This window comes from Paramormyrops kingsleyae, chromosome 1, assembly GCF_048594095.1.
Source record: "Paramormyrops kingsleyae isolate MSU_618 chromosome 1, PKINGS_0.4, whole genome shotgun sequence".
Taxonomy (NCBI): domain Eukaryota; kingdom Metazoa; phylum Chordata; class Actinopteri; order Osteoglossiformes; family Mormyridae; genus Paramormyrops; species Paramormyrops kingsleyae.
The window spans coordinates 29,294,258-29,321,343 of NC_132797.1; the positions used below are offsets into that span (position 1 = coordinate 29,294,258).

General features: G+C 45.0%; 1 protein-coding gene across 1 annotated transcript in view; it reads right to left on the bottom strand.

The window, feature by feature from the left end:
- The window catches only part of gpr158a (G protein-coupled receptor 158a), a 60,202-nt gene that overhangs the window by 7,716 nt on the left and 25,400 nt on the right, over nt 1-27,086 (bottom strand). The window contains exons 4-8 of the mRNA XM_023823416.2: nt 24,410-24,627; nt 23,887-23,955; nt 11,422-11,531; nt 5,762-6,000; nt 3,346-3,484 (exon numbers count right to left, since the gene is read on the bottom strand). Of these exons, the coding sequence (XP_023679184.2) occupies nt 3,346-3,484; nt 5,762-6,000; nt 11,422-11,531; nt 23,887-23,955; nt 24,410-24,627 (775 nt within the window). The remainder of the gene's footprint in view (nt 1-3,345; nt 3,485-5,761; nt 6,001-11,421; nt 11,532-23,886; nt 23,956-24,409; nt 24,628-27,086) is intronic.

Sequence of the window (27,086 nt, forward strand, 5' to 3'; positions counted from 1 at the left end):
AAGGTACAAGCTTGGGATTAGTACATATTGTCGGAGTCTAAGATCCACGGCAAGAAGGCTGATGATCAGAGCAGGGAATTGCAGCAGAAATGTTTTGGTGTCGAAACAAGGAGAAAGACCCAGGAAGAGACGATGAGTGTCGGATTAGGGGAACGGCTTCCACAGGGAGAGGTGTGGGCTTCAAAACCGAGGCATGATGATTTAGGGGAGAGAAATTAGAAGCTGAATGTATATGATGTGTGTGTATGTGTGAGTGTGCGCATATTATATATATATATATAATACACACACACATACACTACCGTTCAAAATTTGGGATCACTTCGAAATTTCACTTAGTGTGTGTGTGTGTATATATGACCTCACCCCACCTCAAAATGACCACCCCATCATACTGGGAGAAAGTGTGTGACTCAGCAGACTAAATGCCTGTCATCCAAAAATCGCTGGTTCACACCCCAGCCTTGGCAGAATAGTCACATGTCCATGGGCCCTTGAGCAAGGCCCTTAACCCCCAGCTCCAGGGGTGCTGTACATTAGCTGACCCTGTGCTGTGACCACCCCCCCCAAGCTATGGGGTCAGCAAAGAGGACCCTGCCAATGTACTTGTGCAAATAAAGCATGTTGGTTTTGTTTTATATTTTGTCTCTTATAAGATGTGTGGAGTTATGTGTGGCTCTGCAGGTTAGGACTCTGTAATCGGTTGAAATGTCATGGTTGGCAGAGTGATTTTACTGTTCTTTTGGCCCCTTGAGTAAGGCCATTAACCCCCAAATTGGCCCAGGGACCGTCTGACCCCGCTTTCTAAGTTGCACATCACTTTAGACAAACGTGTCTGGTAAATAAATGTAAATGAGATTTATGTTCGGCAGGGTGACTGGAGACATCGTGTGGACCTAAATGTAAATGAAAAGGAACAGATTGCTACCTCTCTGGGTCACAACTCCATTTACCTCTTACTGTTACCTGTCCATCCATTCGCTCTTCAGTGAAAAATTATCAATGCGAAAGCCAAATACCAGAGTCACATGACTGATGGGACAGCAAATCAGAGAAGGGGCTAACCATGGTGCGGACCTGCTGTAAGAGGCTTTCTCCCAGCATGCATCTGCCAGTGACAGCTGCCAGTGGTGTATGATGCCTTAGGTGTCACAAGGAAATGACCTTAGTTGGTGTTTCGTTATACAGTAAGAAATCTGTGTATGATCAGTCATATTAATACAAAACATGAACCTTATATATCTACTTTTGCATTTATTTTCTTTAGCAGTGCTTTTGTTCAGAGTAATGTACAGATGAGGAAAATAGCCCCGTACAAACATTAAAGGAAGGGCAATTCCTGTCAAAGTGTCAGAGACTTAAAGCCTAGTCCTTCACATGACAGGTAGGGATTTTCACCACTGTACTAACAAGGAGATTTTGATATCTACAGTTTTCCTGTCATTTTTAAGGGTTTTAATGGGCTGGCTTAGTTGTTTCTACTTTTCAGAGTATAATTTTGTTCAGAGAGATAACATCCGAACAGTTTATGCAATTTGAGAGCAGAAGCTCAGTCCCTCTGTAGATTTTGACAGTTCAACCTCAACTACAATACTGCCATCCACACTTCCTGCTCAAAGGTCTTTCATATCCCCCATGCAAATGATATCTCTGCCCTGGAAAGATCCACACGGAGCAAAACTATCTTGGCCAGTTTGAGTAAACACTGCAGTGATATTAAGAATGCACCAAATCTTTAACAACAAGCTAATAAGCTACTTTGCGAGCTACCTTGAAACACGCTTAAAATGATTATAGCTTCAAAAGTATGTTTCCAGATTCATAAAATATCGTCTGGAAAAGAGCAAAAAGACAACACAGGAACACATTCAGCTGCGTTCCCGTTGTGTCTCGACAGGTTTTAATACTGCAGAGAGTGAAGATGGATCCTTTTAATGAAGTCACCTTCCAAAGACATTTATTACAGGTGAGGCACATTTTGTTCTCAGAGGGGGTGACACCTTCTGTTTGATTAATAAAAGACAGCAGGAGGAGAGGTGGATAAATGACCTGGATTAAAAATGCACAGGAGGTAAACAGCAGGTGCGTTACGATATGGCGCTGATGCTACTAATGGTGTGTCTACCTGCTTCTCGGGACGTCGGGCCCCGTACATCAGGTGACTGCTCACCCCAAACCCCTCAGTGGGGAAACACAGGGCATAAAACCCATTTCAGAGGCTGGGCATCGCATGATCAGCAGAAATACTTGTACTTGTAATCAGATAAGGACAATTATGGCTATAGCCAAGGGTGGGTTTATTATTTCTGTGGCCTCATTCAAAAAGTCAGTTTGGGTACCCCCCCCCCCCCAAAGATGTTTCAAAAACTAAATAAACAGCTGACAAGTAGAGTCAGAGAATTGTAGCTAGCTAGCCAGTAAGCAGAACATGCAGCTTCAGCATCTCCTAAATAAGGAATGTCGATTTCATATTTAATGCAGTGACTGTTTGTGGCCAACAGGGGGCTCCCACACAAACGTGTGGTTGGAGTGGTTGTACAAACTGTCGCTGGACATATCTGATAGTCAGCGGAAAAGCCTACAGTAACAGGTCTTCTTTTGTTATTTGGAAGTTCTGTGTCTGCTGGACTTGGGGGAGTCAAAAAAAAAGTGCAATGAGAATTGAAATACTTGAAAATTTTGGGACAAATGGTATGTGCTAATGTGGGCCAGTGATGGGGGGCCAGGCAAGCTGTGAAAGCTGACAAAGTGAAAGCAGCCGGTGAAGGTTTCCTCCCCGGCAGGGGGGGCGGGGGGGTTCGGGGGGGTAGGGCACATGGGGTCTGACCAGCACTTTGTTACAAATCCTCCATATCATAGCATTAACTATTTCATTTTTGTCACATATAGTTACATTTCCTACAGGGATGTAGCACCATAGTGGGGGGAAAGTTAGGAAGGGGCCCTAAAAAACCTGAAACATAATTGGATTGGTCTGATTTGGGGGCCCAATATGATATGTGTCATGCCTTGCCTGTCCGATCCTCCTGTGTGCCACGCCCCCCTTGCTACCTGATGTCACCAACTGTTTCCAGTCATGTTGATTAGTCCTGCGTATTTAAGTCCGCGTTACAGTATGTATCCCCAGTCCGGTCATTGACGTTATGTGGTTGTCTCCCAATTGTGTCTTTCCTGCGATTAAACCCCGTATTCTCCCAACACCTCGAGTGCTGCTTCTGCTTCCCTGGTCCGCGCTCCCCAATACATAACAATATGCTTTCACCACTATTAAGAATAACATTTAGATCTCTTCCACTTTTGTTTTGTTTTTTGCTTGATGGATACGAATGTCATGTGACCACTCACCTGACCACGTGGAAGACTGCGGAGATGACGAGCTCATTGTGCACGGCAACGGCCATGTAGCGCGGCTCGTGGAAAGCAGAGGGTACTGTCCGCACGGCGTAGCAGAGGTACACGCCCCACAGGAGGAAGAGCAGCTCGGCTGGGGGGGGGGGCAGGGTGTGAGGGTGAGGGGCATTTTAAAAGGCAACTTGGACATCAAAGTCATTCTTTATTTCTTTGCTTAGTAATGTATTACAAAACATCATGCACAGCACCTTGGGGCGACACTGTTGTGAAAGACACTATACAAAAATAAATTGAATTGAACTGAACTGAATTAAATCTGCAAGTGATACTGCATAAAAATTCTACAGAATGTATTGAGATGGTAGAAAATGATGTTCAGATAAAATAATATAAAAGAAGTCTTGATCCCAGGGGGAAATATTGTGCACACTACACCAGGGTACGCAAAGTACAGCATGTTATTTTTTTGGTTGTTTTTATTTCACCGGCAAAGGAATTTTGCCAGCCAGCATTTTGTTCTCGCAAAGGGGCCACAGGCAGATAGCGAGAAGTTTACTGAAATCATCTGCTGTACTCTGTCAGCTTAAATCCATCAGATCAGGAGATGAGGCAGCTGTGGTGACCGGAACAACTCACGTGACGTCTTAAGGGCTAGATGTGGGTTTAACCTGCCGCTTCACCGACATCGCCGCACTAAGCGGAAGCAGGGACAGCGGCTCTCGTGCCCACCAGGCTGGGAGCCTTTGAAAACTTCAGCTTCAAAGCAGGACTGGCCTTGCAGGCAACGTCGCATACGTTGTGTCCATGGACCAGTGCAGACCCTTGGCATTTACGCTTGTTATTATTTGGTGAGATGGTGACTGCACTGGACGATCAGCAATTTTCAACTACAGGGGATCCCCCCGGTCCAAAAAAATTACTGAGGGGGTCCCCACCGCCCCAGTTGAGGCAAGAATGTAATTCATTACTTGGCAGGTTGGGGAACAAACCCTGAGATAAAATTCTTGCAGGCGCCTCTCTGTTTGTCCACTGCTCTGTGGCCAAGGAATCAATAAACTAACATCTAAATCACAAGAGAACCAGCACGGAACTACGTATTTACAGGATTTATGTTGAACTGTGGAGGTTTTTTCTCATAACGCAGAGTAAACTGTACCTCAGAATTAATCTCTCAGGTCAGGGGCCTGCATCAGCCCCCGGAAATCACGGTATTTGTTCAATTAGACCGTGGTGGATTATCCGCCGTGGGACACGCATGTTAAACAAGGCCACTCTGGCTTGTGGCAAAGAAAACACAGCTCAGGATTTGTTTCCTTTTTTTTCCCACGGACTTTTCTCTTCCCCGGTTTGCTTGTCAGAATTAATTGCTGTAGCTGCTCCTGAGGATGCCCCCACTTGTTTGGGAGTGCACCTCCCTCTGTCCCCACTTCGCTCCTCACCTCTTGTCTCGCCGGTGACCTGAGCTGTCCTTTTTGCTGGGCTGTCGCTGACAGCACATTCCACGTCTCTGTTCTTCCCTCTCTCTCTCTCTCTCTTTCTCCCTCCTCCTTTCTCTTGCTCCTCCCCCCACTCTTTCTCTCTCAGACATAAACACATCTTCTAGGGTTTTCCCTGTCATGGTTACTCCAGCACAGGTCCCCATTTATAGATTGATTGTCACTGTATCCATACAGAACCTGCACAGAATGGTTCCCACACTGCAGGTGAGGGGGCGGGGTCATCGTGCTTGATTGCTGTTAGGTTTAACCCACCTCCCTCCCAAACTAGTTTCCATTGGCTAATCATGAGGTCCCTTGACATAAGTAACAAGTAATGGTGCGTTCGATTATTTCTCTCCAAGTCGGAACTCGGATGAAAACGTCACGAAACGTCACGAAAAACGTCACTTCCCATCGGAAACACGCCCCTTTTATGACGTTTTAGTCGGACAAGATTTTGTTGTCCGAGTTGCCCCTGTGACGTAATTTCAACATGGCGACTTGGTTTGTTTGTAATTTATTTACCATTCGAAAAAAGAATATCGCTATGAATGTACTAAAATATTTTATAAAGCTTTTAATGTGGTTTGACTAGTTCGTGTTTCTTGTTTGTCTCTCGGAAAAATCTAAATTTCTCCATTTTCTTCATTTGGAAAACTCCAAATCTGCTAAAATATAAAGCAACAACATACAACAACGTGTTCATGGAGGCAGCCATGTTTGTTCCGAGATGTGGGTAGCTCGAACGGGAGATTGTCGGACGTGATGTCACTCAACTCGGAATTTCCGAGTTCCGAGAGAAAAACGAACGCACCATTAGAACCGCTGTGGTGTGTCCCACAGAGAAACAAGTCAGATGTTTAATGAGCAAAGATTAGGGTGCCCCCTGTTGGCAGAGGGTTTACGCAGAAGAATCGCTTTTTGTGACGTACCAATGGCCATCATGTAGTCCCACCGGTCTAGCAGGCACATGCTGAACTGCAGGCCCTCAGCTGTGAGGCCCACATCGATGAGTGGTACATGCCGTTCCAGATTCTGGCAGATGGCTAAGGTCCAGGCTACCAGGAACCAGCAGACGACGAGAAGGATGACGGCGAGCAGGTGAAGGACCCTCCAACTGGTCATGAAGGGGATTCGCTGTGCCGTGCGTGACAGGAACACCTTCAGAACCCTGAAACGGCCCAACAGAACATGATCAGAACTCAGAGCTATAACCGACAGACCTGTAGGAGGCACTAATCCCACAATACCATCATGCTGTACTAATCACATACTACTTCATATGTTTAGGGTTTTACGTTAATTCCGATGACTGCATGATTGCCCATTCCACTAAAACCACTGGGCATCAGAAACTCCTCTCTCCATCTATCACCTTCACAGGAGCAGTTTTTCTTCCATCAATAACTACACTAGGTACTAGAACTGCTCTACCAATGGGGTATCATGAGTCACCTGCTTAAACAGCCTATCCTCATAAGGGGTTATACAGGCAGAACCTTCTAACAAATTTCTGGCCAAAAGGAATTATGAACCAGGTACATCCCCCCTGCAAACACAAACCGCTGACTCTGAACGTTTTCAGCAGCAGACTCTACTTGGCTAATTGTTGTGCATCAAGCATTGAAAAAAAAACCGTCATCCACTTCATTTCTGGGCTCCCTTAACCAGAAATACTTCCCCCAACTTCATCTGTTTATCTCAGTGTGCTGACTACAGCAGCTCAGGCTATTCCCAGTGCTGGAACATCCCAGTCAAAAATAAAGCCCAGCAGCCACTGTACATCAGCTTCAGAACAAGAGATGTTTTCACAATAAAAATTAAGGAAAACAGACACAAAACATGGTCTACTGTACATAATGGACTTTCCCAAACATTTTTTCACACGGGAAGGCCTCCACATCCACAGATCCAATCCGGTCGGTGGCGTTATGGCAGAACCGCATCAGCAGCGGCACCATTAAAGGAGTAACGCAAAGCACCAGTAATTCATCACCTTGGAATAAACCAACCCAACGCGAAGAGGAAGACAGTGTAAGTGCGTACACTTTCAAGGAGTTAAAAAACAAGCAAATGTTTACAGCACCATGTTTAACTATAATTTAATGTTCAAAAAAGCTTGGGACAGGACCGTTCCTGTACAAATACAGCTTAAATAACTTGCTTGTAGTAATCAAGCAGTCCACTTACAGTATTCATTTTGGGTCTTTTTTTACATGACAACTTACGGAATTATTATTTTTTTTTTTTCTTACTTTACTTTGATAAGCCTACTTTTGCCTAGCTACCTGAGGCTAATACTGTGTGCACAGAAAACAAGATGGGAAAAAGCAAGTAATTTTCTCTCAATGACAAATATAGGCTCATCAAAACTTACAATAAATGGCCAAAAACGAGGCACCGAGATGCAGCAAAACTACAATAAGCTATATTTTATGTGCAGCTCTGTATTGTAGCACATTTGAATTATACACAGTTCAGTGATTTAATTTGTACAGTTCTGTCATTTGAAAAGCGGTTGAAACAATAGTTTCAGTTGAAACAAATAATGACCACCTGGTTATTGTGATCTGTTTTGCCCAGACAGACGTGATCACTACAAGCAGTTTCCACTGTATCTTCAGTTCAGCACACATCATTCAAACACTTTCCTTAATGTCAAAACCTTGGTCTCGCTGGTTATCTTCCAACTAAAGGTTAATTTCATCTCTCCTAATCTGACATACACTACTCTCAGAAACACTTTCAGGTTGTTGTGCCACTATTCACTTTTCTGTGCCTCTTCTGCTTTTGCTCCTTCGTGTCTTTTCCAAGCAGGAAAGGAGAAGAAATGTATATCAGTCCTTTTCTTCCTGAATGGTCATGTGATCGGCTGTGACGGTCCTTGATATGGCAGTACTGTCCAACCACTGTTAACGAGGCATGGTTACTCCAAAAATGGCGACCGTAACAAACAAAACCCACAATGCCTTGCGCAGTGACGTCATGGGCATGGGATTGATTAGGGTGTGAAAAAAATCAGAAATGGAGCTGTGCGAATTGGACTACGGTTAGCCTTTAGCCTGAGTAGGCTAAGGTTAGCCCGAGTAGACTAAGGTTAGCCTTTATCCTTTAGCCTGTGTAGGGTAGGGTTAGCCTTTATCCTTTAGCCTGAGTAGGGTAAGGTTAGCCTTTATCCTTTAGCCTGAGTAGGGTAAGGTTAGCCCGAGTAGACTAAGGTTAGCCTTTAGCCTTTAGCCTGAGTAGGGTAAGGTTAGCCTTTATCCTTTAGTCTGAGTAGGGTAAGGTTAGCCTTTAGCCTATTCATCTACCTCTCCTTAATCAAGGACTGCATTAACCGTCCTTGAGCTCAACACCTGACCTGTAACATATTTTTAGTCCACCATCTTTGAATAAAGGGGCAAACATCTCATTATCTCTCCCAGCATGTCTGTGCCAGAGGCCTGACCTGTCACCGTTATTTTGTCTTGTATGCTTCCCTCTTCAGTGTGAAGATCCCCTTTCCTGCCCTGATTCCTGCCCCCCCGCTTGTCTTTTGTATTAGAAAAAAGCAGCAATATGTCCCGAACTCTTCAGCTCACTTCAGCTTTAGCCGAAGATTTTCCATCCCGCTTAACGAGGCCGCAAACCTCTTACTCTGCCTTTTATGGACCAGAGGCAGGACAGAGTGTTTCCACTGTGCACGAACCTATTATGTTAACAGACAATTAAAACCGTATGAAATGACTGTGGTTTGAAGAGAGACGTTTATCTAGGCAGGTTAAGCAGAGCTGAAAATCCTCTCAGCGAATGACAGCAAAACGTGTCTCAAGTGGAGTTAAAAAAAAAGAAAAATCCAGGGGAATCCTGCCATTTATATAAAAAAAAATAATCCAGGTACCCATTTAACTCTTTCAACCCTATCCATTTTTGAGCATTTTTCTATCCCTATGATTTTAGGGTTATTACATGGTATGTACATGAGATAAATATGCTTTATGGCTTTGCTTTCTGGACATTCTGAGCAACTGAGATAAGTCATAATTTGATGTGTAAATGCTGACACATTCTTGATATCATCCTTTTTCTGAGAAACTACATAAAACTTCATAACATCCGAAAGACATTGAAATAGAAAAGCATCGCTTAGTTTATGATCCACTGGAGAAACACAGATATAACAGGCAGTCTTAGTCTAATGCTGAATGTTTATTGCTATCATTTTTCTGTCTATACTCTATGATTGGTAAAGTGAAATTTGAAAATGATACTTTCAGTCGACATTTTAGCCTCAAACAACAAACCAGTGCTGTAGCATGTCATTGTGCTTAGATGTGAGAGGTGTTCCAGTTATAGAATGGGTGTGGTCTCTTTCAACTGTTTTGACAGAGCTCAACATCAAACATCCATATACAAACTTTTGTGAATAAATATTATGAAAATATCAAGTAATTCTCTTTCTAGTAAATAGAATGCTGCGTTTTGATGTTATTTCTAGTAGAACTACTATTTATTTATAGGCTTATACTAAATTAATTATTTTTTATTTTTTTTTCCCCAGAAGGATAGTACGTGGATCATTGCGGAAGAGAATGTGCACTTTGTTTTCTGTCTAATGTGAATAATATTGATGTTTCATGCATTTTAGGGGTGCGTTTTGGTGGATAATGCTTAAAATATATGCCTTATTGCACACAGCATCGCTCTGGAGTACTTTAGCGGACACTGTTGTAACTTAGCCAGCCAGATTGAGTAAGTTCTCTCGATTCCAGCGATATGCAATTCATGTATATCTGTTATACCTATCCAAAGTTACAAGCTTGAGATTATTGGGTGCGAAAATCAACACATTTTGCGTTTCTAATGGTTAAACTGACAAGGCCCAACATTTCAGGGAGGAACAGGAGCCTAAGAACAGCACTAACTCCACATTTCATAGGCAGCAGGTGAGAGGCGGTACTGCACTGTCCTCAAAGCGCCCATTGGCCTGAGGGGGATTTAGGAAATAGTTTTGCCCCAGGGCATAATGTATCTCTTCCATGAGCAGAACTTCTGCCCTCACCATCCTAATGAGGTGCCCAAACTCCTTCCTGACTCCCAAAAGCATTGGCTGAACCATCAGCAAAGGGTGACATGGGCTGTCTTACCTATCCTGTTACCCTGCATAAAGCACCTTTAACCCCACCCTCAATGCCACATCTTTTAACCCTCTGATTGGTCCGTTTGCTGTCGTCTTTGGAAAATTCATTCAAATGTCTGGGAGAAAGTTTGAAGAAGTTTAAGGGCATACTCACACTTGGCCCAGTTGCCTTGTATTGTGCATGAGCATGATTGCCCTCCCCCCTCCCCACTCTCCCACTGGTCTGCGCTGCAGTGCATTTAACGATCCTGGCCCGAGCACGTTTTCGCCATCACCATGCAACTTTTTTGTGTTAAAGAAAACATAGGAAGAAAAGTGCTGTGGCTCAGCAGAATGGAATTCATGATTAATGTCCTTATTTTGTGGCTCATCTGCAGTCGTTTTGGACGCGATGACACGCATAGGATTATCATGTTTGAAACGCAGTGATTTTTATTTATTTTTGCTGCACGTATAATAAGTCCCACATTTTACCAAATATCTCAGAGAAATCCGTGAAATCTGCCCCAAATGATGGCTCAGTGCAGGATTCCCAGTTTAGGAATACCATCTTTCGAAAAAAGGAATCTAAATAACTGCCGAGCATCGGGTATGCTTGCTGGTCCAGGAACTGGAATTCCCCTTCCGTTCTGCGTGTGAGACTGTCAGGTGGGAGCAAATCCTCCTGTCTGCTACTGTTTAAGCTTCAGCATTTCATGGAGTGTTCATGTCTTGCTAAAACACCACATTTACTGTTAGAAGTGTGACGGGAAAAGGAACTATAGGGGAAAGAAGTTGGTGCACAAATGAATCAATACAAACAATCGCAAAACAACGTTGTCTGTCCCACACAAATAATACAGCAAGGGCAATTTTATATACTGTGTTATAAAGTGCCTTGAGGAGTCATACTCAGACTTCTACTGTGGTGTAATTTCAAATTTATATTTGTATATTTCTGCATGCAATTGATATTTTACGATTTACTACAGAGAATGGTCGAGTGATAATTGCATTAAGACGGTTGAACAAAAGTAGCAGAGACAGCCTTTAAATCTATCTCCTGCTACACTGCCCAATTAGCTCATTGGCTGGCTGAACGTTGTGCTCTTAGCTCCATTATGGGCACCGATAAAGCACAGTAACGTGAGCTTACTTTAGCATCCCTGTATCGGGCATTCCTGCATTCAGTATGTCCCTTTCTGATTGGCTCATGCAAATCATGTGAGAAACATGGACGAATCAAGGGTCAGCACACATTGCATAACTGATCTGTTCTTTTACTTCCTAGCACCATTTGTTTCTTCTGGACGAATGAATATGTAACCAACCTCAAAATTATTATATAAAGCCGGGACATGTGCCATGCATTTTCTTGAAAGAGGAAACTCTCAAGCATACTGCAAGCTTGATATGAAAAGTGGCCATTTTGGATTCTCTAAGTTATATGATTTGCCACCAAGTATCGATGATGGTGTGTCAGTAATGTTTTACCTGTACAGTTTGAGCGTCACCGTTCCATAGACAATAGCAAAACCCAAAAGGCGAACCCATCTGAGGAGGATACAGCGGAACGTGCTGGGCTGAAAGTACAAAATGAGAACCTGAAAAAGAAGAGAAATCAAATCAGGGATTTCATATTGCGATGCTGGTTAAGTGCTTCTCTTTCATCTTTGACTGCATTAACAAAAGTAAACTGCTGTTTGAGCATGGGTAAGAAACAGCCTCCTTCCTTTGCTCGGATAGAAAACACTAGAAAATAGAGGCTGGAATAAAAGCCTGCACTTCGTATGTCATATATGAAATGTTTAGCTACAAACGAAGAGTACATTTCAGAAGAGCAGGAGAGGCTTTGGAAATCAACTTTTCAGGAATTATTCCTGAACCCAAGATTAAATAAGGTCAGGTCAGGTCGACGCTGTCTTGCTTGCATAACACTGATGTACTCCAACAAACTTTAGTGGGTCAACGAATGGGATGATTGGAAAGCCCAGAAGTTCTGTAAATGGTGCACTACTCTGTAGAAGACACCCAGCACACAGGGATTAGTAACATACAGTACAGTAAGCCGAACACATCCAAAGACTTTAGCCGAACATTACCATTTGTAATGTTCCTATTCATCACTGGCAGTTATGTGTCAAACTGACTATATTTGTGTTTGAGGAAACGTTAAGAACTGAGAACTTTCCACTGTCAGCTGCAATTATTTCTCTTTCTGTTTCATTCAACTTTATATTCAGGTGGCTATGATTGCTTGGGAAGCCCCTGTCTACCCATAAAACCTTATTTGAGAAAAGTAGGACTCACTATTATAAGAACACAAGGAGGGTGACATATCAGTGTCCTAACAATTAGTTCACAATACTTATTCTATAAGCAAGATTTGTCTACCCTGTCTGTAGACTTCAGCCTAATTTTTTACGGTAGCATAAACAATATGTAAATACTTTCTGTCACCTAATGATTTAATTCATCCAATTTCCAGAGTTCCTCATCCAACTCAGGATCAGCAACCCTGAACCATGCCTGTTTGGGTGAAGGCTTCTGGTTTCAGAAACCAATAAATGTAGAAGAGCAGGAAACCACGGTGGACCTTTAGCTCTCTCTCCGAGCGTCTCGAAGTGGATTGGGAATTTCCGCCCTCACGGATGCTGAGGCTGCCATGCTTCAGCTGTTTCCGGCAAAATATCCAACATCCGAATCAAAATTCGAGTCAAATGCCATCCCAGTCAGCGCCATTGCCTCCAAAATGAACTCCTTATCCAGGTCACGCAAGGAACTCACCACTCTTCCCAAATCCTAGTGTATTTTCTGTAGATCCAAAAAAATAAATAAAATCAAAAGCGTGGCGTAATTGGAAAGCATGCAAAACAGCAGGACACCTGTCTCCAGCAAGCCATAAAAAAAATCTGTCTCTGATTTCCCATTCACTCAGTATTTGGGGAAATAGTCATCGCTTATAATCAAATAAAACGTCACAGGCACTTAATCAGATCTCAGGGACACTGGGTTAATGATGAGACATGAGTCAGTGCAGATTTTAGCTGCCGAAAGGCTATCATTGCAATTGAAGAGACCCAACGGCTACCTCAACATATTAAGGGCCCAAGCCACAAGACTCTGGCCAAACCACAGCACATTTAGATGAGGGGTCCTTCCAGATACTAAAAAATATGTGTCACAATTTCTCCTTTTAGGCTAAGAATATATACAACTGGCAGTGAGAGCTGTTTATATCATAAATGTTACTTTATTGGGGTTAGGCAGGGCCAGCAAGACACAAACAGATTCAAGGAGCACACTGAGGACGAGTGCAGAGTAAACGCAAGAACTGGCCAAATTATGGCAAGCTGTGGGGAATGTAGAACCAATCAGTAAAAATTATAATGGTCACATGATCCCCCGAGGTGGCCGCAGACCATGCCCTCACCCACAATAAGTAAATGTATGTTTCTAGATTCCAGAGTTGGATAAGTTTGCCCAACTTTTGGTCATCAGACACACAACCGCAAGGATCTTTTCCCAAGTTAATGAGCTACTGTTGTATTATGGTGTCTGGGGTCAGTTGCAGAGGCGGGAGGGGAAGCAGACAGCAGAAAGGAGGACCAATTAACAGTGTAAACACTAAAGTCTTCAAGAATAGCTCTGGCTCCTTCCTCAAAACAGGTCAGCAATAAAAAGGAATCCCAAGGGTACCATGCTGTAAAAGTCTGCACGAGTCACACAGAGTCACATAAGCTGATAAATGGAGAGATCGATGCCATGGGGAGCTGCTCCTCATGCTGGGTCACAGTCACATACAGAAGAGTCGCCTACCTACATTTCCATTCCTATTAACTAACACCAGTGTGGTGACTGTAATGGTGATGATCCTTAGTGGAAACCAAACCCTGATCTGGTAACCTTTAAGTATCCATTTGCTTTAATGAGGCTGAAATTGGCAGTTTATTTCATCTTATGTTGCAAATTTGTATACAGACTTTCACAGGAGCTGTGAAATTAGCCATAATCTCAAGTGACAAACTAAAAAAAAAGCGAAAATTTTAAACCGGAGCAACAGTCATCAATTTTCCCAATAATAATAATAACAACAATAATAACAACAACAACAACAATAATAATAATAATCCAATTATTCCTTTCTTCCTTTTCACAATTAAGCCACATGACAGACATGTGAAAATCCCTAGACAATAATAAGATGGCTGAAGTCATCAGCTCAGATAGTAGGAGTATTAAACGAAAGCAAACTACACAAACCATTCCCACTGCAACAAACAAAAACTGAAACCTGCCCAAAAATAAAGGAAAGCATCTGAAGCCAAATAATTATCTGGGCATTGCAGATAGACTCTGATTTCCCAGCAGGATCGGATGCTAATCCGATTAGCAGAGGCATTAATAAGTTCCCAAAGCAGAGCGAGGCGGGCGGGCAAGCAAACATTTTCTCGTTGCAGGTCTGAGGCAGTCTGGGAACCCCGGGGGAATACGAGCTGCTAGTCTGTTGCTATTGCATCTCAGACATGGCCCGTTTTCCTGTTCCTGGGTTGAAGACATTCCGCCACGGTATGTGGGATAAGAAACCAGGAGATGCCAGGAATGATCTCCCACACATGACGATCAGAGGTGGTGATAGTAACGGTCACTCCGTTGATTAGGAGTTCAGTTTTACATAACTGGAGGAGTGGCTTATGATTTTTTTATCAGTAAAAAGCAAGTTTGCCTTGCCATGGAGCTCTGACGCACATTGGGATCCTCATGGGGCTGGCAAGAGGCAGATCAGTGGAACAGAAGACTCCTGAGATGTATATATGATTTCACCAAAACATGGGGTCCTCAGAGGGTAACCGGACTTGCGCACTTCCTGCTGACAGCTCTCTCCATAACTTCCAGTCAATAAACTCTTTACCAGTGTTGCTAACTCTCACGCATCTGGCATGACGCTCACACTCTCAGACTACCACGCTCACATAAACCTTACGGCAAATCTGTATTATTCTATTACAAACCTAACATTAGCTACATCAAACGTGACATGGCAGTTTGCAAACCCTACAGACTACAGACCCTACAGGTAATAAAACTGCTACATGCGTGTGCATGCGTGTGCAGACGTGTCTCAAACTGAAAATCCCACGCCAGCCAGCTGACCACAGTCGCCAGCCTTGCTTCACACACTGTAGCTGATTAGCAGATTGTTGGGAATGGACTCCCCAATCCTATTTTGAGCCACAAAATCTGTCTTGACAATCATACCCATTGATATAGCCCTATGTGGCATGGGATGTTCTAGAAGCATACTTCTGATGGCTCATATGGACGGCATACAGCATCATTTTTCCAGGAAAAGACAGCTAAGCTGCCTAGATATGAGTCATCATATCAGAACTAAAACTGAAATAAGAGCCTCAGGCTAATTCTCAGCTCAGTCCAGCAGCAACTATAAATGACTGACTTATTTAAATCAAAGGATTGGTACTGGGAAAATGCAGGTCTTGGTTCCAAGTTCAAGATTCAGAGGACGTTGAGGATGTAATTAGACTTTAAATATCTCTACATACCACCGATCACTGCTGATCACTTTGTTTTCAAACATTGATAGCTAAAATGTATTTTCCAGGAGCTGTGAACAACACAGCAGATCTAAGTCTGCCAGTAACAGTCATAAGTGTATTTCAAAAGCTATTTTGAATTGTACTCGGGGTCTTTCTAAATACTACTTTGTTATTCTCCCCCTAAACAGAGGGGTAGTGTTGCCTCCCTCCCAGATGCTGAAACACGAGAGCTTCCGTTTTGGGATCTCAGCCCTGCTTTGTGAGGATAATCTCTGCCCCTCCTCCACTGCGGAGTGGCTTTCTGCACTCGTGTTATGCCGGACTGGGTTACAGGCATCAGTTCTGGTCGTCACGGCGAGAAAGACGCTAGGGTACTGGTGAGAGAGGGCACGGCACACACCAAGCTGCGTGAGAGGATGCAGGAGCTAGTCCGCAAGCTTTGAAAGAGGGAAAAACACTACATTAATAATCAATGCTAAGTACTGGGAGTGCAGAGGGCAGACAGAGGTCAGTAATATCGTACAGGCTTTTACCGATGATCGCACATCCATTCCTGAAATCCACCTTGGCCCTCACTTCAATCCATATCAACAATGGGCACATGGAGTATCCCAACAAGCCATCAGACTTGCAGGAGTGAGTTGACAAAACCATTTTATTCTAAAAAGCAATGTTAATTTTGAAGACAAGGCGGCCAGCCATGATCGTTGGTCGGTCAAAGGCTCATCATATTCCCAAGCAGCCACAAGGTCTATTTTTCCCTGTTGTACTTCTGTTGTACTTCTTCGTCACGTGGAACATCCTGCTGTTGTCAAGCTCTTTGAAGGGCTATAAAAGCACAAGTGATCCAAAGGGCCGTTGCTTTTCATACAACAGCCAGAGCAAGAAGGCCAGTCCCTACAAATGGGATGCCATAAACTCACTTATAGCCTCCTGCCCCACCCAAAGCAGCATTATCTGGAGGGTTGGGGGGTTGACTGTGAGGGAGGCCTGGGTAGAGGCATGATGACGCATCACCAGAAAGAACTTTCTGGATCGCGTTTGGATCACTGGAATGGGTTTCTCCTCTTATGTAACAAATATTTCAGCCCCCTCTCTGGTTTCCTTTTCCATCTTCTACATTCCACCAGCAATAATCCCATTACATAATTTTTTATCCATTTTTAATACATTTTTGCCTGAACCACATTTGGTGAATCACAGAATAACAATACAACAGAGTATCAGCGCTACAAGGCACTGCAAAGGCAGAGCACTGTGATGTCACTTCCTGTCTTCCGTCACTCCTTCATTCTCTCTATGCTACAATGATCTTACGTTAACTGCTGTACAAAAAATGAGGACCTTCTTCTCTGAAAGAATCTGACAGATCCTGACAGCGGGTCTTTGCATATCATTCCTCACCCAAGGTCAAAATTTACTTAGTATTTGTCCATGTTTAAGATCTGGAAGTGTGGATATTTTTAGTCATTAATGTCTAGGAGACCAGACTCACTCTTTCTTGGATTCCAAATGAGTTTTCCCCTGTCCAAAGCTTTTTTACCTCCATAAAATACCTCCATTGAACCATAAAACTTTCTGTCTGTCAGCAAGGTCTCACACAAGGGCATAGGTTTGGTTTCAACACTGGTACTGTAGGAACCAAATCAGCTCCAACCACCCCCCCTCCCCCTGAACATATGGTGCTCCCACAATATTGGTAGAGACATGTTCCAACCATCCGTACCGAAATCTATGCCCTTGGTCTCACATTACCTATTTCGATTTTCCGTTATTTGACTCTGTAGTTTTCATACTGCCAGTTGTGTAAGTAACAATTCTGCATTTACGTAATTCTATGACGGAACGTTACTTGATGCAGTTTGACCCAATGCTGAATCGGTGATAGCAGCAATAGTACATTTCAATACAAAACCCTAACAATAAAACTTACTCAGACACAAAATAGAGCTGGATCTCCTGCATTCAAGAAAGGGGTCTTTATTTCTATGTCTGACATTTTCCTCAAGTATATCTATCTATACACCATTTTGTACTACTGGTGTGACACTTTATGCAAAGAGAAGGTTCTGGAAATTGAAGCAAAATCTTTTCAGCTGCTAAATAAGCCAGAACAAAGACTAGAAGCAGCCGGGCACACAATAGATTAATCACAGCTAAAAGAGTGCAGGAAATGAAAAGTGTTCATGTATTGACTTGAGGGTACAATAAACTGGGTAGTGCCAAAATATATGGAGTGATTTAGCATGAATGATTAAGTGCACTGATTGGATTACGATTTATTGCATCACAAGGGCTTCCTTGGGTCCAGCCAATGGTGGCACAGCTTAAAAGAAAACATGCAGGAGAAGAAAGACAGAAGTAATTTGACCTGTGAGTGACTGCAGCTAATAAAGCCAGAAGCTTCCGTCTCTGCTGTACCACTGCTGCCCACACAACACAAGAAGGAACATGGGTGCGAATGTTTCCAGAGGAGTGAATGTTCATTGGATGAAAGGATGGAACTCGCCAACCATCCTGCCATTTTGATCAGATATCCTTTAGGAATAAAAATTGTACTTATCCGGAAATTTCTATTTACATGCTAAAGAAGTAACAACCTCGTAATCAAAACGGAGCCGTATAGGCTATCATGTGGTGTCTCCATCCATCAGAAGGGCTGACTCAGTGGGGGACAGGGGTGATGTCATGCATTCGGAGCCTGAGTATGACAGCCCTAGACAGGAGGCACTGTGGCTCATTGTATATTTTTTAATCTGAAGTCAGCATCTTTCTGACTGTATTTTGGCTGTATTCTCAAATTGCTAGTTTTCATAACTTCCCAGCTAAAGTGCAATGTGACGTTGATGGAGATGAGGTCGGCACTGCAGCCCAAACACAGTGCTTGTCAAGGAACCCAGCTGAAGATTTCCACAGCCAAGCTCCTTACAGTTCCTAATTTCAGAATCGGCAATGATAGCTCAGGATCTGTGGCATAGAGAATCTACCAAAGCTTCGTTGACAGTCTGAATTGTTTCTGTTGTGAAGATAAAGAGATTTTGTCAGTAGGAATCTCTAGACTAGGGGTTCACAACCCTTTGATGACTGTGACCCGGTTGACAAGGGGGTGTGGGGAGGGGGCTGCTGGCGGTAAAACTTGTTGACCAATCAGAACTCGCAAACTTCAGTGGTCTTAAAAATAGGCGTGGCTTGAAAACATATAACTTGTTTATTTTTGAAAATGAACCATCCCTCCCCCAACCCCCCCAGTGGGAACCATGCTTTTGAAAACAAGATAACTCAAGCTCAGTAATGACCAATCATGAGCATTCCAATGCAACTCTAGACATAATGAAGAATAAAAGTGCCCCCTTCATACGGTTCAACACACGTGTAACATAGAAGCCTCCCTATTACTAAACAACCCAAACAGTACACTGTCACCACCCCCTCCTCACAATTTATATTCTGCAGCCAATAATCTTGTAAATGAGGAATTAATCAATACAACAAATGGTTAACAAATCAGAGCAACTTAAAGGACTCCAGGACTCAAGGTCAGGTCTCCAGTCGATGTATCGATCCCACTCCAGATGTCAGACATCTAACACCTTCAGTGCTTTTGTTCACACGTTTTGGCAAAAACATTAGTTTCACAACATAGGGGGTCATCAGGAAACCCAAAAATTCATCTTAATTGTGCCATGGTTCCTGTGACACATAGCACAGTGAAGTACATTTTGGGAATCTGATGGAACAGCATATGTAGGTGGCGATGTGGAGCAATCTCTGGAACATTTCTGAAAGCATCTATATAGAAGCATATGAAGGAAACTACAGAACATTTCTATTCAGAGAAGTATTGGCATTTTCAGTGCTCACTCAGCATGCATTTCCCTCCTCTTAATGTCCTCTAAATGAACCTTTACTGTGTAATTCATATGATAAACTCATTATTATTCTACCACATCTGAGTGAGCATCATTAAGTCCCACACAAGTCATCAAAATATTTCCAATCTGTCACAATTATTTTGTGTAGTAAATTCTTCAAATTACCATTTTTATGAAGATCATAACGGAAGAGAAATGCAGAAATTTAAGTTTTTTTTTCCCCTGATAATTCTTATTTGTTTTGGTCACACCGGTCCAGCGTATGGGCATGATTGCTCCGTGGAGAGTTGGCAACCTTCCAGCATGGCTGCATAGAACCCCACTGGGCCCGGTGTCAAGGCCTCTGGTGCAAAGACGCCTTTAAGTAGCCGTCTATTCACCGTCTGTTCATTACATCACCGCAGCTGCCTCCGTAAAAATTTAGGTAAATGGTGTCTGTCTGGAATCAGAATTACATCTATAGTGCATACTTTTCGCAAAAGCCAGCCATGAATGAAATGATGCTTCATTTGCGATTTGCACAATTACGAGAGCAGGTTCAGCGGAATGTGTCAATTATCACATGTCCCGTCTTGCTCTCCTTTGAGGCAAACAGAGCTTGGGGACAAAGTGCACACTTAGACATTCATTTAGTGCCCCAGGAGGGGCTAAGGGCCTTGCTCAAGGGCCCAACTGAGATGTGGCAACTCTGCTGAGCACAGGATTCGAACCGGTGCCATTCTGATCATGGGCCCAGAGGCCTAACCTACTGTGACGGTCCCCCATGCAGTTTCCACAGGACTCAGGAATTCTGCTGGATCACCCACAGCTATCTCCTGGGAACGTGGCTTTCGGGCCGTAATACGCCGATTACGTTTGTCTTCACAGCGGCAGAATAATGCCACGGATGGGTTTTGGAAACCTGCCTCCTGCTGGTCACTCCCTCCCTCACGCCGCCTCAGCCGGCCAAGGGCTGCAGTGTGTCTATCCCTGCGGGGCAGATGTGCTCATTTTTTTCAGTTCACATCTCCCGTTTTCTGATCTGTGAAACTTTAATACTGGCAGAACATGAAAAGAGTCTGCCAGGATATGGAAGACGACCCCCTCCCCCCGTAGCTGGGGTGCTGGCGCTGCTCCTCCGTGGCCTGGCAAAGTGTAAATTACAATCGGCATGTGCTCCTCCGGGGCTCTGGTGACAGCTCCATTGGGATGACATAACCGTTTCCCACAATTCCCTGAGTCCGCTACAACAGTCACTGCCCCACCCCTGCAATTCTGGAAGCTGGGTTTACTAATAATGAGAAAGGACTCGTTCAAACACAGGACTGTTTTCCTGTTTGGTCAGCTGCACCCAGAAGGTCAGAGCCACTGACCTACACCCCTCCGGTAACCCTGTGACATGCCCAAAATTTCCCACAATACATCAGCTCCTGTTGATGCTACTTCTGCTTTAGTTTTTTATTTAAATGTACAAAGAACCTGGATTTAAATTTATCAGAAAATTTTCACTTTGCTCACAGTCATTGCTTTAAGTCAGAGGATTTAGCTAATAAGTAAACAATAGTATTATTTATAGTGAGCTGATCGTACGAACAGATGGTTACAGAGCCCAGCACCAAGCCTTCATTCCTTATGAATTTCTCAGTCACTGAGGATGGACATGCAAACTCCTAATTAACAGTGAGTACTAAGCTAATACAACAACATCCTGCTCACTCGGGTTAACCACAGTTTACTTGACTATTAGTTAATTTGTTGCAGGAACGAGGGCCTGGTTGGCTGATTTCATATCTTGGTTCCGCCCTCAGGTTCTCATTCACCTGGGAATATGGCATGATGCCCTAGCTCCACCAGGAGCTCCCATAACACAAGGGGAAAGAGGCTTCCAGTTTGGTACTTTCTATCAGCCTCCGTGACCAGGAAGGTCATTAAACATCGAGGTGATTAAACACTAAAGGAGAGAATACATAAACTAATCATTAATCATAATGGCATTGGTGGTTTTATCCTGGGGAAGTCCCAGAACGGAACCACCGAAACGCCAAAGGGAGCCAGGGAGAGGGGGCTGGTATTGAAGTGGCGGTCCCTGCTGGAAGGGAGGGCTAACTGCGAGGAGCTGCCAGAGTAGCGAAGCGGGAAGCTGCAGATGGGCTGGGATTGAGGTGGCGGTCCTCACTGGGGGGGAGATCTAGCTGCGGGTAGCTGCTGGAGCAGCGAAGCGGGAAGCCACAGACAGACTGTGAGATGGGGTAGGATGAGGTGGCGGACCCTGCTGGTGGGGAGTGGTAGCTGCAAAGGAGGATATCAGAGCAGCAAAGCAAGCAGCTAGGAGAGGAGGGGGACACAGCAGGGAGAGAGACAGACACCAGGAGGGGGGTATCTGTGCGTCAGAAGACAGACGCCAGACAGGCGGGGGGGCGGGTGTTACATCAATGCTGCTGCTTATTTTTAGGCTGTGATGTCACACGGTACCTGTCACAGGTAAAATACAATTTGGGAATCCTTTCAGTGGAGCCCCTGGACAAAAAAGGCTTGATTTGAGACATTTTATACATTTACTCCTTAATTCACCCTATCTGACATGCTGGTTACTTGAGATAAACTTTAATTGTCTTTTCATGTACAGATTCTTTCATATCAGTGTTTCTGAAGCCAGTCCTCAGGGACAAACCCAGTCCAGTCCACATTTTCACTCTCTACCAGCTCCCAGCACACCTGTATGCAGAATCTGGTGTTCTCAATGGTCTAGGAGCTGCCGATGAAGCAAAAATGTGGACTGTCTCAGGGTCCCCGAGGACTGGCTTGAGAAACACTGATCTAGATAATAAGCCATATCCCAGGGAGGGGTGAAGTCACACGACGGGCTCATTTGCACCCCTGTGCATATTTATGAATAATAATATAAATGAGTTCTGGTTTGCCTCTCAGGTGCAGTCCGCCCATCCTAAGCTTTTAGCAGATGTTACCCTCCCAGAGCCCCAACGTCCACAGTGCATTTTGCTTGTACTTAAGCAAAAATAGCTGCTTTCTGTTCTTCTTCCTTCTTACAGTTTTGCAAAACCACAAACGAAGTCCCCTACTTCCCCCCCCCCCCCCCATCCCCGAGTCATGCCGATCAGCTTGCTGTCCCACCCGGAGAGATTCTTCCAGACGTTCATTTCCTCCGGCGGCATGGTAATACCAGCGGGGGTAGGAATGGAGGCTGCAAATTAATATGAACCTTTCCTTATGCTAAAAAAAACGTGGCAGCATTTTTACAGGGACAAACAGCAGTAGTTGGCAGATTACTAACAGCAAGCAGGGACAATCAGCAGTGGACCTCGCAGATTACAATCAAGAATAAACCTATTTTGGGCCAATTCAAGGTCGTAGGTTTGGTTTCAACATTGGTAGCGAACCAAATCAGCCCTGAATACCAAGCTCCCTGAAACGCTCACTGTATCTCCCACAATATCGGTAGGGATATCATTAGTTTATTTATCAAATGTTTCCACTGATTGCCCCAACGGCATAGATTTGGGTATGGATGGTAAAGACGTGTCCCTATCAGTATTGTGGGAGTACTGTGTGTGTCTAGGGGGCAGGATGTCCTGGGCTCACTTATTTAATGTGTGGCTCAGCGGAGGGGATGCCATGCCTGTGAACAGAAGGTTGTTGGTTCACACTCCGGGTTTGGCAGAGTGATTTCATCACTGGGGCCGTGAGCAAGGCCATTAAATCCAGTTGCTCCAGGGACTAGCTGACCTTGCTGTCTCCAAAATGTATGTCATTTAGGATGAAAGTGTCGGCTAAATAAGGTGAGGATGGTGGGGGTGATGCAAAACAAGCCTCCAATCAGGTGCACGCATGGGCATCTGTCGTCCCCAACCCGGGTCCCAAACAGGATAATTCAGGCCTCTTTCACTGCTCCTACAGTCAGCTCTTATTTCTGTCAGTGGGTGAAAAAGTTATTACGAGCGACGTACTGTGGAGGAAAAAGCGCACACACATACACACACATCTCTCAACAAAGCTGGTCTGGTATGAATCCACTGCAGTGATGCAGTTGTATCTATTTCTCTCTTTACGGGGACATTTCTCCAGACTTTGACCTCACAAGGACGTTACAAACAAAACGCTTCTCTGATGTTCTAAGCATTAACTGAAATACTTAGCATTCGCAATTAAAATGCTCTTTTTCAGATCTAAATGAAATATTCTGTTTACAACCCCCCTGGGAGTCAGTGTGTGCTGAGACTCTCGAAAACCAATCCGCCGCTAGATCTCATCTTTAACTCCAACGCCTTATTAACCCTTAGAGTTTAACCAGCTAACGTTTTACCATTTGGCAGCGATCGCCGGCTCCAGAATCAGTTCATCTTAATTACGTTTATCGTCTGTGGTTAGGGAAGCCCACCGCTTCCAGTAATGAATGCTCCCTGAAGGTCCAGATGAATCAGACATAACGTGAGATCTACACAAACCATTGTTTAATCGCCATGGAGTTTTCCCCAGATGCACCCAAAGGGGGCGAATGAATAAACAGTAAAAGAGAGGGAGAGGAGACTCACGGGAAAATACAGCAGCAGCGCGCCAAACAAGATGGCTTCCAGGAGCACGAGTCCCGATGCTCTGATGCACTGGAAGAGAAGAGATGCCCAGATGGTTGCACATACCTGCCTGAACCCGCTAACCTGCTTGTGTCAGGAGAGAATGATTGTAATGGTACAGAATGTCCTTGCGAGGCTGTGCAATGAGAATACAAATATCTTTGTAGGGAGATTTATAGACATAAGTAGGGTTGTTGAGTGAATAATAAATTAAGATCAGCAGGGTGAGACTGGTATTGGTTAAATCCAGGCTCTACTTGGATCCCATTGGTGAAATCTGGACTCTGTTTTGGATCCCACTGGTCAAATCCCACCCACTAGATCACAGCCTCATATCACCCAGCACTGGATCTTATTTGTGCAAATATTCTACAGTGTTCTCTTTATGTTTCTTTTTCCAAGGGGAGAGGACTGGTGTGGTGAAATGCAGTCAAACAAAAGCAGAGACGCATCGTACAGGCATTGCCACAGTGACCTTTGTTACCTTGTTGCCACGGAAACGATAGATCACCACCATGCTGAAGAAATCAGCCAGCATGCAGAGCCCCTGGAAGACGACAGCAGCGACGCGGAGGGGCCCGTCGGCATGCGTGTGGCACGGTGTGTCGTCCTTGCAGTAGGCGCAGCCCTCGCGGCACGGCAGGCAGTGGCTGGAGCCCTCCCAGGAGTCCCTCCCTGAAGACTCCACCCTCTCCGCCTTCCCTGGGGGGAGAGACGACGTGGCCAGCAGGCAGCGAGTTAGATGGTTTTGCCAGCCGACAGAGACACCATGAGACATGAGTGGAGCCTTCCAGGTACTGGGTGACATCGTTAATCAATTAACTGACAATGATCCCCAGCAGGTGGCGCTGAATGTAAGTTCTACTCCCCCATTCCCAGTTGCCGAGTCTTCAGCAGATGTCTGCCAAGAAGGAGATGTTCATTTCAAGATGTTTATTTCATCCTGTGGTTTGGTGATCCTCGGCAATTGTTAAAATCACCCACCTCTAGTTTTGCTAGGTTTCCATGGAACAGCCCTGATCACCAGCCTGTCTGCATCCTGCACTTCAATCTGGACCCAGTGCTCAGGTAACGTGGCTCTGAGTGGGACCCAGCCGGTGACACTCCTCTAACCCTTTTAGCGCAGGTGACAGGCATCTCCCAGGTGGGGGGGAGGATGCTTATCTAGACTAAACAGGACTTAAAGCTCACTGCGTACACCTCCCGGGCTGTGCTTCCTCAGCCTACCCTGCTTTGAAATGAACCACCCCCCCTCCATTAGATTTCCTTCAGTACCTGGTGGCCTTTCCCAGAGTTTTACATCATAAAGCCGTTTTTACAGACTCCGGCTTCTATGCAGGCAGCCTAAAAACCCAAAGTGTAAGAAAAGCGTGAGGTCGTTATGTGGAAACGGCAGCCTAAGCCACTGGCCATCCATTGAAAATCAACACGGACTCTGACAAAGCTGGGTAATCCACCTGGATCTCGTGCAGATGCCTGGACCGATCGTCTGACCAGAATCCGGCGGATTTCTGTCCCTTGTTGTCTATGAAGCGTTGCTGTGGATATGATCCCGGTATTCTGATGAGTCTTTATGGGGCATGCAGAACTCAGCGGGAAGGGGCTTGTAGTTCTCCTCAATACGGCGCTATTAAAACATGCATGCCGATGTGTAACCGATGAATTTGATGGGGGAAGAAGATGGATGTCACACACACCTATTAACAGAGGCAGGTGCAGAGGGCTGATGTGTGTGTCTGACTGCAAGCGGCACTAACCTGCTCTGTGAATAGTGCAGTTTACCAACAGCAGTGCTGCTTCATCGAGCTGTTCGGGCCGGGGGGTGGATTCGCAGAGGGATTCGCTGTCTATTTTTAGACATTTTGAGCATATATATATATGCAGAGTAAATAAAATGTCACACTGAAGTAACTCAGTCTGACCAAATCCATACAGATGGTGCTGGGGGGGGGGGGCAGGTGAGGGCATTGAGATCTAAACTTAAGCAAAATAAACTCTAATGCACAGGATCACCCAGCTTCACATTAGCTTTACTACCGGTGTCACAGGCAGACGGATTTAATGGCTGCATAAGACAGCACATCTCTCTCGCGCGCGTACAGACATACACACGCAGTCACACTCTGCAGCAAGCAGGAATGCGCAGACCCACACCGCAGACACCTGCCGAGGCGATAACGCCTGTCTGCTGTGCGGCCAGACGGCCGCCGGTGCCCCCCCGCCTGCCCGTTTTAATGAGGACGGGAAAATAGAGTGACCTGTCAGCAGAGGAGGCAGCAGGAGCCCCCCCTCGCGGGAGTCAATCAGCGTCGGTGGAGGGAAGCCCCGCGCGTGCCAGCCGCCGCCATTCCCACGCCCGGCCTCCGGCAGCACTGGGGGAGCCCGTCTGTTTGCCTGGCCCACCCCGACCCCCACCTAGCTCACGACCCGCGTCCCACAAACCCGATGGATCGCTAATCTCACATCTGACGCCGCCAAATGCTGCAGCGGAGGACTGTTAGAAAAAGCCACCGGGCCCGCCCCTCTCCCCCCGCCGGCATCGTCCTGGCTGACCTTTTGCCAGCTGTCTGCCCCCCATGGACAGGGAGGAGGATGAAGACCAGCCAGAGGCACTCGGCAAAAAAAAAAAAAAACATTATACATTATACAAGTTATACAGCAGGACGGCTAGCAGGAGAAAGCTATTAACATGGGGGTGGTCAAATTCAAATCAACCCACAAGCTCAGTGCTGAGAATCTCTGGGATGTTCCCTGAGGGTCTGGCCTGGTGTTGGACCAACTGTACCAGAGGGTCAACATGTACTGAACACGCCTGACCGGGTCTCGCTTCGTATTCAGAGACGATGCAGGCAGGAGGTGAGGACCAATAGCTGTCGGTCTTATGGTGCTATGGTGTGGTGGATCTCGGTCTATACGACAGTCAGTCTTCGGTCTTCTCCGCAGTGTAATTTCTGTGGTTTTGGACCAAGGCTTGGGCCGGTGGTGGCATTTTGCTGTTCCAAAGAGGGATATCCAAACCAGCACCAAATCCAGACCACATCAATACACCGCTCCGAGAGCGCTAAGAGTCCATACTCCACGTGCGGACACAGGCACCTCTTACTTTCCTGCTCCAAGAATTCCAACAGCACTCTGAGAATTCCAACAGCACTCTGAGAATT